Genomic DNA, 14724 nt, shown 5'->3' on the forward strand with positions numbered 1-14724 from the left:
AATGGAAATGTGGCATCTAGTAATACATAACCAAGGAGTTTTTGCCTTGTAGATGTTCGCGGTTCGATTCACTCGGTTTCATACTTGAAATGTTAGTCGGATGATGAAGTTGATCCAATGCCCTCCTAAAATCTCTACAATTTATTCATCGATGTGGACTCGAGAGTGAATGAGGTGATGGTTGATTTTGTTTGAATAAGAATGGTCTGAATCATTCTGAGTTATTATTATCCGCCGTTTTTTTAGCTTGGAAAGGCCATTTTCTGTTGAATCTACGGCTTCAGATGCCGTTTATTGCGCAAGATTCGTGCTTTCGACAAGAACGGAACTGGGTTGATTCAACTGAGATGGTAAAAGTTAAAGTTCAAGATCGAGGAACATGTTTATGTACAGGTTTGAGTAGGTTTCTTGGTGTATAGATTTTACATTTTTCAAGAAATAATAACTACTGTGCTGCATAGAAGAACTTGCAAAATCTTTATAGCCATATATTTTTTGGAAATGGTATGTATATTGATTCACCTACTGCCTACCTTTTTTGTCCGACTTCAGATCTTATAATTGTTATCAAAATTAGTGGAATGAATAATGTTGTTTTGTTATGACAAGACTCGAGTTCAATTCTATGTGGACATTTTTTTTGGTATCTACATTATTTATTTAAAATAAAGTATATGACATACTAATTATGTTGAATAAGTAATGCCATTAAGATTTTGAAATGGGATAAATTATATGATTGGACGGATAAATCAAGAAATAGATAAATTGAATAGACCATAAAATAAGTTCGTGAGTGAATATTAAATACATTAAGCTTCACATAGGTAGAATGCGTTCAGAAATTGAATCAAATTAAACCACATGGTTTTATCAGTTTCAGACAATTACGGTTTGGACACATTAATATAAAAAAATCGTCGTAATAAAAATTTATGTGATTTTTCTTGGATATATGAATACTTTCTTTGATATATTATTAGTGAGTTTTGTAACAATCTAGTTACGTCTAAGTTTTATTTATTTAATATTTTAGCCCAAATAAACATAACTATAACCTTAAAATGTAGTTTTTTTTTTTTCTAAATTGCAAAATTTTATGAAAAGTATTTTAATATATAATTTTTACTTATAATCATTCTAAGTCAACAATTCAATAAAAAGATCATTCAAATTTTGTCATATGTGTTTATCACTTTTTCCATATTATAATATTGTAAGTACTAATTAATTATTACACACAAAATTTAAAATTAGTTATCCGAATCAGACCAAACAAAAAATAGTAGGTCTCTTGTGAGACGTTCTCACGAATCTTTATTTATGAGACGGGTCAACCTTACCGATATTCATAGTAAAAAGTAATACTCTTAGGATAAAAAGTAATATCTTTTCATAGATGACCCAAATAAGATATCCGTCTCACAAAATACGACCCGTGATACCGTCTCACATAAGTTTTTGCCACAAAAATTAAATGGTCTGGCTTGGTTTGATATAAAAATTTCATAGTTTGTTTGAAATTTTGTAAAATCTATATAACATAGTTTGTGATGGCTAATGAGTCAATTTAATTAATAAATTTAATATTGAGGCCCAAATTATTAATTATAAAATCCCAAGCCCACAATTAATTATAAAAGCCCAAGCCCACTATATACTCCAAAAAAAAAAAATCTATAAATAGGAGATGATTCTCATTATTCAGGGGAGGAAGATTTTATGCTTAAACCTTTTAGCTTTCATTTAACATTTTGAAATTATTTTCTGACTTGAGCGTCAGAAAGTCTACGCTGGGCAAACCCCGGCGCCTCTGATGTTTGTTTGTGACGTAAGTAATAAACCATAAAGATTTCTTTCCACCAGCTATTTGAACCCATTTACGAACCAGCAGAGTAATTCGGGTAATCACAATTCCACCAGCTACTTGAACCCGTTTACGAACCAACAGAGTGATTCGAGTAATCACCATTTTTGGCTAAATCAGTTTGGTTCGAATTTTTCTCCCTTTCGACTATGAGACCTCTTGTGGGTGGGTGGGGATGATAAAAATGGATGCAATTTCGTATGTGATATAATTAGTTTTAACTTGACAATACTTAGGTCTTTATGTGCTAATATGATGATAATTAAGTTATTAACCAATGGTTAATCTACCAAAATATGTTTTCAAAATGCTCTTTTATTGGGCTTTTAAAGTTCTTAAAAAAATAAAAAAAGGTAACAAATAATAAAATAATGTTATTGTAGGTTTCCATTTCAACTTTACTTCAAATATAAAAATGATTATTTTTTGTTTACCATTCAAACATAAAAGCTATTTCAAATATTTTTAAAATAAAAAAAACTGAAAAATTAATAAAAAAAACTTGTAATTAATAAATTATTTGGTATAAATAATGAATCACCATTTGCCCATTAAACTACAATGGAACCCAAAGACCAGAAACAGGCCACCGCAATCGACCTAGTCACCTCCGGCAACTCGCCGGAGTTTACTCGTTTCAGCTACGCGTTGACTCATTCCTCCGTCATCGGCCTCGACGCAGAGTGGAAGCCTAATCGCAGCTCCTCCACCTACCCCACCGTTTCCCTGCTCCAAATTGCTTGCCGCCTCATTAGCTCCTCTGATTCCGACGCGCTACAGGTTTTTCTGGTCGATCTTCAGGAAATTCAGCTTCTGTCCGTGTATGAATTGTTGAAGAATGTGTTTGTATCGCCGAATGTTATAAAGCTGGGATTCAGATTTAAGCAGGATTTGGTGTTCTTGTCCTATACGTTTTGTCAGCGTGGGTGTGAACCTGGTTTTGACAGAGTAAGTTTTTCTATTCTTTTTAGCTATGGTTGTTCAGATGTTGATGATCGAACTATTGTTTAGTATGTAGCATTTTAATGAATTTGTTCTGGTGGAAAATTTAGACGTGTTAGTTAGGATGATCAGTTATCATTGAATTCAAGAGTTTACATAAGTTTTCAATTTTCTTTAATCTCCACTTCTGTTGCGCTTGATTTTCATTCCTCAAAGTGTAGGAAGTTAAACTTCATTTTTCTTTAGTTTCTGCATTTAGGAAGATTGAAAAAATGGAAATTTTGATTTTCTAATTGGAATTTTCAGTGATATTGAGAACAGGAAGATTGGGCAAGGAGTTCACACATTTTCGGTTTTTCCCGGGAATCATCGGTCTTTATTACGAGCTGCATGAAATATTAATACATGTGTACAATTTAGGTTAAGTTACACATAGAATTATATTCTCAATCTCTTCTTCAGTGGAGTTCTGTTACATGCAATATGAAAAGACGTGTGCATTCTCGATATTTCTTATGTTTTCTTAGTCAAATTGCAATTGTCATGTTCTCAATCTTAAAAAGTGCCGAACTTGATGGATGAAAACCTGTGGGATAGTGAGGATTGTCAACTCTCTATATTATGAGATGCAATAAGTAGAACTGTGGAAAAAAATTAATCTCTCTGTTTTTTATTGCAAAATTGGTGTAGAGTTTGATTGGTGTTCCCAAATCACGATTCATTATATATATGTGATAGCTAGAAACATCAAGCACTGCTTACAATTTCACATCTTTGCAATTTTTGCTCGCCTTATATTACGATATGTGCAATGTCATACTCATGTGCACAGAAGGTTCAGTTAGATTAAGTTGCTTTATTGTATTTGTTTTTTGTGTTTTTTTCCTTCTGGTGGCTGAATATTGACATCGGTACAAGAAGTATTCTGACTTAGTATAAAGGTTTGAACTTTATGCTTATTCTATGCCCAATTTTTGGATTCAAACACACTGTGATAAAAGAAAGTCTAGAGTTAAACTGTTTTCCGGACTTGCTTTTGTCTTCTGTTTAGTTGAACCTCTTATTGATATTACAGCAGTGTAGAGTTCACTGTTAGATTGTTTTTCTGACATACTTTTGTCAAATTTTCTCGGTCAGGTTGAACCTTTCATTGACATTACGGCCATATACAACTATTTACGACCCAAAGTACCCGGACAAAGGGTACCAAAACAACATAAGAGCTTAGCAACAGTCTGCGAGGAAGTTTTGGGCATTTTGCTGTCAAAGGTGTGCATCCTATGAATTATTAAGTGCCCAATTTCAGTTGATGACAACTGGTGAAAGTATTTAATTATTGCCCTCAAAAGTTATATTTCTGAAATGGATTTTAAAATTGTATGTATATATTGTATCAGGAACTTCAGTGTAGTGACTGGTCTAAGCGTCCTTTGACAGAAGAGCAGAAGATATATGCGGCTGCAGATGCTCATTGTTTGGTTGAGATATTTAATGTCTTCCGAGCCAAGGTTGTTAGAGAAGGTTTGATGTTCTTTAAATGACCATTTGAAAGGTCGCCTTTTAGTTTAATTAAAGTTTTTGGGTTTAATATCCTTTGTTTGCCGTATTACATCTGCATGCACCAGGTACCATTAGATCTGAACATATTACCTTAAAGTAAGTGCTTTGATGGATGTTCTTTGCAGCTAACATTGGGGGAAATTGCAATAAACACAGGCCATCTGTTTTAGATCCTGGGTTGAAGATCTTTGAGACGTCTGATGATTGTAGTCTGATGAGAAGTACCAAATATGTTGAAGCTTCAGACGTGGTCCGCACAACTGTGCCAGAATTGTGTGGCAGCATGGAGACAAGTAAGGAGGTGGATTCCTCGAACTCATATAAAATCAACAAAGAAGTGGATAACACCCTCTTATGGATAGTTAGGAAGTACGGTGACAGAATCTTGTTAAAGGATTCCGATGGAAAGCCCAAAATTTCGAAAAAGAAAACCAAAAAGTCTTCTACAGTACTGGAGTGTAAGCAAAAGACCCTGGAAGTAGTAGACAGTTGGCATGACCCCTCTCCATGGGATCCCGCCTTGGGCGGTGACGGATCCCCTAAGTTTTTATGTGACGTGATGGTATGTTTATCAGATAATGGTTGAATATAAACTTTCGTTGCAAGATTTTCTTGGTTGAAATTTATGTAGGTAGCGGTTTTATTTTTCAAATATTTGATAGCGGGCTATTTGAAATAGATGAATTTTCTATTTTGGTTACCCCAGGTTGAAGGCTTGGCGAAGCATTTGCGGTGTGTTGGGGTAGATGCTGCAGTTCCATATTCGAAGAGGCCCGATGCCAGGTACCTTTTATAATCAATTTTCTTGAGGTGGTATATTTATTTTTGTGACAAACTATTAAGAGTTAGTATCTTATTAGTTTAAATCTTGAAATGATGGAAGCTTTTAACTAATTTGGAACTAAATTTCTTCAGAGATTTGATAGATCAAGCACTAAAAGAGAAGCGAGTGCTCTTGACAAGAGATGCCAAACTTTTGAGACATGAATATTTGATAAAAAACCAACTATACAAGGTGAAGAGTCTCCTTAAAAATGAACAGCTTCTTGAGGTAAATGGTTCGGATGATCACATTTTCTGTTCTTCATCTCTTATTTATGCTCCTTGTACTTGCTTTTTTCTGTTGCTTAAAATCCCTCCCTGCAGACGGAAAAAAATCCTATCAGCTAACTAATAAATCGTACTATGTTAATTTGAATTGAAAATTTGAAATGGTGCAGGTCATAGAAACATTTCAACTTAAAATATCCGAAGACCAGCTAATGACAAGGTGCACTAAATGCAACGGGAGGTTCATCCAAAAGCCTCTGACAACTGAAGAAGCTGTTGAGGCATCCAAGGGATTTCAAGTGATTCCTAACTGCTTGTTCAACAAAAATATCGAGTTTTGGAAGTGCATGGACTGCCATCAACTTTACTGGGAGGTAGCCCTCATCCGATTAACTTCCTGGCTCCTGCTTTGTTTTTTCACTTCTCTCTGAAATATCATACACCATTTGCGTTTCATCCTGGTGAATAGCTAGCTAACCAAATTTCTGCAATCTCACTGCATTTTCCATACACAACGGAGATTTTTTCTGGTGGATATAAACTGATACTTGTCAGCACAAATAAATTGAGGCCCTTTCTTTCTCCCATTTGTTTCCTCCTCCTCAATTCCCGTTTCTGCTAGACTTGTTGGCGAGTCTTGCTAAAACCTTTTCATACAAATTTTTTTGCAGGGGACCCAGTATCACAATGCAATACAGAAGTTTATGGACGTTTGCAAGCTAAACGAGTAAACCCGAGGCCAATTGATTTGGCAAATCCTAAAGAAAAAGGTCGGAGTGCTGTCCTTTGATAGGGAAATATAGTCGTTTATAACTCATACATGTATTTGATGAGCTAATCAAGAAACACATGCCTTGCTTGATTCAACTTAACCCACCAACCAGTAACTCAGAACATCTACACTGTATATATGCATTTCTTTTGTAAAAGTGCAACCAAATAAAGATTTTACTTAATATCCAGTACAAATGCACGATGTTATAATGTATTCATAATTAAATTCAATTTTTAAAATTTTATCAAAATCACTGGAAAGTGTGATATGTAGCACATCCCCGATGTTGGAGGTAAATTTGTTGGACTTATTGCGAACACATGGCATTGTAACTATGATGATGATCGTCGAATAATACACTTTTTTGGTCCTCATAATTTAGCTTATATGAGCTATAATTAATCCCATTTACTGATTAAAAGATTGACTGATTGGTTTATATATATATATATATATATATAGTACTCTGATTAGCTTTTGAGTTGAGCTGGCGAAGCACTAACATTTTTAAATGATATTGTTGTGAGGTTTTATTATATGAGGACAGCACTATGAAGATGCCCGGTCTTGATAAATATACACAAATTTCAAGCGAGTTGGTGCGTGTTTTCGTCAAATCAACCCACTGAGATTTCCATTGCTAAGGGAATATCTTTTTGTTTTTTATTGTGTTCTGTTTGAAATTTAAATTCAAGTGATTATTATAAATTAATCAAGATTTTGACCAATTAGTAGTCCTAACCTAAAATTCTTTTGTCCTTGTGGTAAAAGTATAAAAACGACTTGTTATGTAAAAAAGGAAGGTATGTCTACTCTTTTTATCCTTTTGTGTGAAAAAGAGTTTCGTTTTGGGAAATTGAAAGGGAGGTGATGTGTTTCTTTGTATTATGTTTGGTGGACAAGGTCACCATCCTAAATATTTTCATAATTGTCTAATTTGTGCAATATTCTACTGATACGGCACCACATACCTTACGCTGCAAGATTTATCTTTTGTATTTTTATTTTTATGAAAGATCTAGCTTCTTTTTTTTTTTTTACCAAGTTATCCCGGGGAGTTATATAAAAATATTTATTTATTTAATTAAAAAATATATTGTTCTCAGTTTTTTTAGATAAGTTATCAAACTAATTTAAAATAAAGGTGATTATTATAATTATTAAGTGGTTGTAGTTACTCTACGGTAAATAAATAGCATATATATTTTGACTAGTACTTGAACAAATCAGATACGTTATCGCCAGATTGGTTTATTGTTGTATTGGTTTATGGGATTACTAGTCAGTCCATGCCCATGTTTACATTTTAGAAAAATTAGAAACAAATTTTTTTATTGATTTTAATATATGACAAATTGCATATCACACTCGAACAAAATTTGGGCACTAATAACTATTTGATTTATATAATTATCAATTAAAAATTTAATCATATAAATTTTTGATAATAAAAAAGTTTTAACCTCATAGTTTTGGGATGATTGATGGTAACGCACGAAATTAAGGATGGAACGAGTATTAAGACAAGTGTGACGTATATTGGTGACACATGTCTGACATTTGCCACCGTCCAATCATCTGCGTATCTGAATTGACGGTCGAGATTAGCTCCTTGAAGTGGGACCCAGCGTGTAAACGTTTCGGTCTCTCGTTAGCTCCAGCGGGTCCCGTTACCCTCTGCCACGTGGCGCTTTGGTTTGTGACCTTCAGTCGCCGTTAAAAATGTTTGGCGGTTAATTTATTAATTTCACTGTTTTGAGTTTACGTGAAGAATATTTACACAGAATACTTAGCTTTTACATTGCACCGTATTTTTTTTAATTAATTATTTTGTGGTTTGGAATGTGATTATATATGGTGAATTCCATAACTTTGTCATGCATTAATTTAAATGGATAAATTAAAACCTCTTTAAATATAAATTAATTATCACTAAATTTCAAAAGAAAATTATAAAAAACCCTATGCCATTTTCCTTACTCTACAAACATGCACAAATAGATACAATATTATCTATATATATATATATATTATGGTAGTACACAATTTTTATCAATAATTAGTTGCAATTACAAATAAAAATATAGAAGGTTTTATCTAAAGATTGCAAAAATAGATTTATTGATTTTTTATGTAAGGTCTCAATTGCAAAGTAGCCCAGTTAAAGGCAAAAACTTGTGTGAGACGATCTCACGAGTTGTATTGTGAGACGGATTTCTTATTTGGATCATCCATGAAAAAATATTATTTTTTATGCTAAGAGTATTACTTTTTATTGTGAATATGGGTAGAGTTGATCCGTCTCACAGATTAAGATCCGTGAGACGGTCTCACATGAGACCCACTCTCAATTAAAATGACACGTCACACGATTATAAGTATTCAATTTACCCCGATCATAGTACTATAGTATGAATGACAACATAGGTCAAAGTTAATTTTAAGAATGATAATAACAATTATAATTTTTATAACATTAATAACAATAATGTTTGAGATTGAATTGGCACGCATATGTTATATGTAAAAGAAAAAAGAAAATTTAATCTATCAACATTTACCTCCTCTATATATTATCATGTTTACATTTTACTAAAGAAGTTAGGTGACAAATACATTAAATACAAGTAGATTAGTGCAAAAAATCCCTCTAAAAAAACATTATATAAATTTTTTAAAATTTAAACTTTACAATTTTTTTTTTTTTAAAAAAGCTTTCATTTCTCCAAAACAGCATATGCATACGCATGAGTATTTTTTTTAAACCTTGATCAATTATTATTATTTTTTTTAAAAAAACGACCTTCTCAAAAGTTTATTTTACAAATTTTCCCGGCATACACTCCCCCATTCACACATAAACATATACTTACACATGGTAGACATATATTCATCCATATGGAGTAAAATATTAGCAAGTGGACAAAAACTGATCCTTTCTTTATTTCCCACTACCTTCGGACACTCGATATAGCAATTGGAAGCAAACTCGAGCGCTACCGCCAAACACAAACCCTCCAAGTTCCTTTCTTGCTTTAAATCTTTCTTTCTCTACTAAAAAGTTGCTCTCTTTCTCCCCCTTTTTTCCTTCATCCTCTAGTGCTATGGATACTAATGTTCAGTGGCCACAGGTAAAGCAAACACAAACATCTTTAATTTTCCTTTCTTCAATGATATCATTGCAACCTTTTTTATTTTCTTCTTTCTAGGGTACTTGGGATTTGAAATTTTTTGGTTTCTTGTTGCAAGCTTTCTTGGATGGCCATTTTAATTTAAAAGTCGATAGCTTTACCAGAAGATGAGATGATTTCATCTAACAAACCCCACTTATGCATAATCAATCATCTTTTGCTTGAATTTTTCATCTTTGTTACCTAATGTTTTAATCTGTATGGAAAGTAGTGCTCCCTAGCTAGCTCAATTAAAATTCTCTTTACCCTTTTTCCTTCTCTTTCTCCCTTTTCTCCCCCCATATATTATCTGAAAAGGATTTGATCGGAACAAGAAAAGGTAGTTAATTCTTGTTTCTTTTGTTTGATTAATGATGTTTAGCCTTTTCTTGCTTTATTAGGATTAATTATTCTCTGTTCTTTTTGTTTTTGTTTTTAACACAAAAGATTCATCGATTCATCTTATATTTTTTGGCCATATCTTGCGTTGATGTGTAGTTTTCTTGACACCCTTTTCCCTTTTCGTTCCAATTTTTTTTGCATATTTCAAGGGAATTGGAGTTGTGAAACCACAAGTTGATCAGAAGAAGCCAAGGCCTCAAAAGGAACAAGCTATAAACTGCCCTAGATGCAGTTCTACAAACACAAAGTTCTGTTATTACAACAACTACAGTCTCTCTCAGCCAAGGTACTTTTGCAAGACTTGTAGGAGGTACTGGACCGAAGGTGGAACCTTAAGAAATGTTCCAGTTGGTGGAGGATCAAGAAAAAACAAAAGATCTTCTGCTGCTGTGCTTCCTTCCGTAAGTTCTTCCAAGAAATTAGTGGTCCCCAGCCCACCAAAATTTTCACCTCAGAATCCGAAGATCCACGAAGGGCAGGACCTGAATTTAGCTTATAATCCATCCCACTACAATGGATTCCCTGAATTCGTTCCTTTTCCATTCGGAAGTGACGCAAAAAATCTCGAATCTCAAAACCCTAATAACCCTTCTTCGAATCCTTCTTATTTTCCAGTCATGGAGTTTCTTAAGACGGGGATCAGCTCAATGGGATCAGTGGGTTCTTTTATGACAAATATCCCACCAGTTTCTGATAATCCCAACTCAGTTTTTTCATCTGGTAATAACTTTCCCGTGCATGGATTCAAATCAAGCTTGAGTTTTTCATTAGATCGTGGACTAGTTGATCATAATCAAAATGAATATGGGAATCTGCAAGATCACACAAACTCATCGAGGATATTGTTCCCTTTTGAAGAACTGAAGCCTGTTTCTACAAATCATGAGCAATTTGAGCAAGATAGAGAGCAGGCAGAATCAAATGGATACTGGAATGGAATGCTTGCGGAGGGTTCTTGGTGAAAAACTCTACATAGTATAATCTTATTTAAAAAAAAAAAAAAGAACTTTGATCATGAATTTAAACTAAAATTTGGGTGGTTTATTTTGTGCATTGTATTTCTTTATCGTTTGTTTATTTGATCTTCTCCTTTTTTTTCCCTCTTGCAGTTTGCGAGTGATTTCATTTGTTTTAATTTGCTCTAATAGACAGTATAATATCAGAACTAACAGTTAGGTTTTGCGTATGTGCAATTTTATAGTTTATTTAATTAATTATTAAATTTGCCACTCGCTTTCATACGGTCATGAGTCCTATATATGTACGTATGAAACTTTTTAACATTAAATTGGAAGCAAAAATCGAACCTTTTTTGGATTATTATTCAAACTTTGGCAATGCTTTAATTGTTTTTCTTGTAATATTTATGTAACTAATGGTCCATAGGGCTTAGGCAATCAGTTTCTTGTAATGGTGATGATCATGTCTTAAAATTATTTTTTAGTAGTTCAATAAAGATATTTTGATTAAAGAAAAATGTTAAAGCTAGGTTTAATTTATTAATGGAGTTCCAATAAAGTGATCGACTTAGTGGGATTGGTGATTTATTATATTACCAAGACTATGTTTTATGAAACAAAGAGTATTCAAAGTACACTGATTAGTAATATCGTAGCTAAGTTGATTGTATTATGGCTCTTTTTATGCGTAGCCACTCAATATTATATATATAAATATTAATTGTGTTTTAAATAAATAAATTAAGATTCTTCCTCGCGGAAGTTGGTGAAAAATCCCCAATCATAATATATCTTTGGGTTCACTCCCTACCCACAAAATTGTGGTACTATGTCATACAAAATGTGGTACACTTCATGTGGAAATGTGGTACTAAAAAAGTACCTAGGGACTGAACACAAAAAAAAACGACGGCTGAAGAGTGAAGGCCAATTTCCCGTTCTTCTTCCAACCATTAAAGCACATCAACCGGCTTAAAGAAGGATTTATCGAAATAATAAATAAGAAGTAATAACTGTTTTTTGGCCATTAAAGCACATCAACCATTATTCGATGCAATGTGTACCAAAACCTGCCTTGACTTGGCAATACCAAATTAAATTTCGGGGGGTTTTTTTTTTTTAAATAAAAAAAAAGTAAGAGGAATGTGGGGCCCAGAAACATTCTCCTTCCGACAGGCGTGCTGAAGAATTATCCTCTCCAACTCACTAATGAATCCGCACAGTACCCACCACAATTATTATTTTATTATAAATAAATAAATAAATAAATTCTTTTCCGCGTGATGTCTCAAACGCTACCTTAATTCCATTTCCTTCGGTGGTCTACAGCTAGGGATGTAAATGAGCCGAGCTGTTCGCGAGTTTTTCGGATCTCGGTTCGTTAAAAAGCTCGTTCGGGCTCGTTCGTTAAGCTTATCGAGCCGAGCCCGAGCCTTATTTTGGGCTCGACAATTTTGTTGAGCCGAGCTTGAGATTAATGATGTTCGGCTCGTTAGCTCGTGAACATGTTCGATAATAGGTTCATGAGCTCAAAATTGAGCTCGGCTCGTTTAGTTGGCTCGTGAGCTCGAGTTCGAGCTCGGCTCGTTTAGCTGGTTCGTGAGCTCGAGCTCGAGCTCGGCTCGTTTAAGTGGTTGATGGGAGAAAAAACGGAAATATCAGCGATGGTTTTTAATAAACCGTCGCTATATAGCGACGGTCTGCATTAAAACCGTCACATATTAAATTTTACGACGGTTTATTAAAACCCGTCGCTATTATAGCGACGGTTTGACGGTCTACATCAAACCGTCGCTAATAGCGACTGTTATGAATAAACCGTCGCCGATTAATATAAGCGACGGTTTTAGCAAACCGTCGCTGATGGCAACAGTTTTGGGTTTTAGGGTTTAGGGTTTAGTGTTTTAGCAAACTGTCTATAAATTGTCGCGTTTAGAGTCGTTTGCAACATTTGCACTTAGTCATCCTGAGTGTTTATTAAATAGATATATCCGTTGTCCTTACAATCGAAAAAAAGTCAGAACAAATCATATTTAGACGAAATTACGAACCATTTTTGTTGCCTAATAAAAAGTACAAAATTGTTGATGTCAATCGAAAAAATAGTCTTGGATACTACGAACCATTTGTGTTTCCTACGCAAGCCTCGCAAGTTGTGTATTTGACTTATCTAACAACGAAGAGAGCAGAATCAGATTGGATGCATGTGAGTACTCTACGTAGGCGAGCTTATGTCACTAATGTTGAGAAAAATACTGAGCATAATCAAATTGATGCGAACGATGCATTTCAAAACAACGAAAGTGGACCTCATGACATCTCAACTCAATTTCTTTTATCGTCTCAAAATCTAGTCGATGTTAATGTTATGTACGACAACGAAATTGATTTGAACTGAAAGTGAAATAGAAGAAGTTCAATATTCGAGCGACGATGTTCGTGACATTTATTGAATTGTACTTTGGAAAAAATATATATTTCATTAATTATAAATGTTAATGTTTTACAATTATTGAATTTATTTTAGCGAGCACGACATGGCAGAGATCCAACGTCATGGGAGCTATACGTTCACACACATCGACATGCAGATGGATCTTTCGTTGACACGCGATCCTGCCTGCTCCACGTAAATTTATTAAATTTCGTTATTCTCATCAACGTTACATTAAGAAAATTCAATTTGATTCATTTTAAATCAACATCACAGGAGGAGATGTAGCGCTACATGGCTGATTCATTTTGTATGAAACACTTGTATTATTATTTGCAGATTAATAATATGATTACATTTCTCAAATTTTGTTAATTTTTTTCGATTATACAACACAATATATTTTTATTTCAGATTTAAATAATTATAACATTTAAAAAAAACATTTAGCGACATTAGCGACGGGTTTTATAAAACCCGTCGCTATTTGCGACAGTTGTAGAAAAACGTCGCCGATCAGATCGGCGACGGTTTAAGAAAAACGTCGCCGATCCAGATCGGCGACGTTTTTGTAAATACCCGTCGCTATTAGCGACGTTTGTGTCAGTACCAGTCGCAATTAGCGACGCTTTTAATCAAAACCCGTCGCTATTGGCGAACCCGAGCCAGGCTCATTAAACAAGATAAACGAGCCATTAACGAGCCGAGCCCGAGCTTCATAAATTCCTAACGAGCCGAACCCGAGCTTCAAACCCGAGGCTCGTAACGAGCTCGAGCCGAGCCTGGGCCGAGAAAATAATGAAACGAGCCGAGCTCGAGCCAGCTACTGCTCGGCTCGATTCGGCTCATTTACATCCCTATCTACAGCTAAAAAATTTCAATTACAATTATATGGTATGGAGTCGATTAAGCACGAAAATGTGGATCACATTAGAAATATTTGGTGTGGGTTTTGATATTAACTGGTACGATCGCATTTGGGCTTGTCGATAAATCGACGGAATTTCAAGAAGCTTGGTAGTGATAAGAGGAAAGGAAACTGAACTTGTCAACAAATAACATAACCATTTATAAGCTTGACAAGTTCTCCGATGGGCTCGAGCTTATATAAATTTTTTTAATAGTAGAATTACTATTCATAATATTGTCAATGCCAATGATTTCATTTGATATCATATTCGACCCGATATCTTGGGTATGTATGGGGAACAACGGAGTTTCATTGCAAAACCCAATAAGATGCAAGTTCGATGGAGATGTATATTCCACTTCCTATGCTACAATACTCCATTCCTGCTGCTCCGTAAGGTTTGGAAAACAGGCGAGAGTTTGTCCGGACTAAATTGATGAAAATGTATGGGAAATATGGTTGTCTTGAGGATGTTGTTCAAATGTTAAGGACAAAATGCTTGAGAGGACGTTGTATGCATATGCGCGAGCCTCGACCTCTTTTTTGGATAATCAGCTCTTTCAAGAAGCTTTTATTTATTTTCAGGAGTTGCTGTTCGAGGATGTTGAGTTGGAGTTTTTCGTCTTCCCGACGGTGTTTAATATTTGCGAGGGAT

The 14724-nt window shown here is 34.4% G+C and overlaps 2 protein-coding genes across 2 annotated transcripts; both read left to right on the plus strand.

The window, feature by feature from the left end:
- The first annotated feature begins 2404 nt into the window (after positions 1-2404).
- Positions 2405-6444, plus strand: LOC140840968 (uncharacterized). The gene is made up of 8 exons (XM_073208105.1): positions 2405-2815; positions 3947-4078; positions 4207-4330; positions 4495-4931; positions 5076-5152; positions 5285-5420; positions 5590-5793; positions 6091-6444. The coding sequence occupies exons 1-8, from the start codon at positions 2429-2431 to the stop codon at positions 6148-6150; spliced, it is 1557 nt and encodes a 518-aa protein (XP_073064206.1). The 5' UTR covers positions 2405-2428; the 3' UTR covers positions 6151-6444.
- A 2720-nt stretch (positions 6445-9164) lies between these two features.
- LOC140840969 (dof zinc finger protein DOF4.6-like) lies at positions 9165-10952 on the plus strand. The gene is made up of 2 exons (XM_073208106.1): positions 9165-9325; positions 9916-10952. Exons 1-2 carry the CDS (start codon positions 9299-9301, stop codon positions 10726-10728), a joined length of 840 nt encoding a protein of 279 aa, XP_073064207.1. The 5' UTR covers positions 9165-9298; the 3' UTR covers positions 10729-10952.
- The last annotated feature ends 3772 nt before the right edge of the window (positions 10953-14724 follow it).

Source organism: Primulina eburnea, chromosome 9 (assembly GCF_022965805.1).
Source record: "Primulina eburnea isolate SZY01 chromosome 9, ASM2296580v1, whole genome shotgun sequence".
Lineage (NCBI taxonomy): Eukaryota > Viridiplantae > Streptophyta > Magnoliopsida > Lamiales > Gesneriaceae > Primulina > Primulina eburnea.

Coding starts and splice junctions, on each gene's coding strand:
- LOC140840968 (XM_073208105.1), top strand. CDS start 2,429: ATGGAACCCAAAGACCAGAAACAGGCCACCGCAATCGACCTAGTCACC. Junction 4,331..4,494: donor AGCCAAGGTTGTTAGAGAAG/GTTTGATGTTCT, acceptor TGTTCTTTGCAG/CTAACATTGGGGGAAATTGC. Junction 4,932..5,075: donor AGTTTTTATGTGACGTGATG/GTATGTTTATCA, acceptor TGGTTACCCCAG/GTTGAAGGCTTGGCGAAGCA.
- LOC140840969 (XM_073208106.1), top strand. CDS start 9,299: ATGGATACTAATGTTCAGTGGCCACAG. Junction 9,326..9,915: donor CTAATGTTCAGTGGCCACAG/GTAAAGCAAACA, acceptor GCATATTTCAAG/GGAATTGGAGTTGTGAAACC.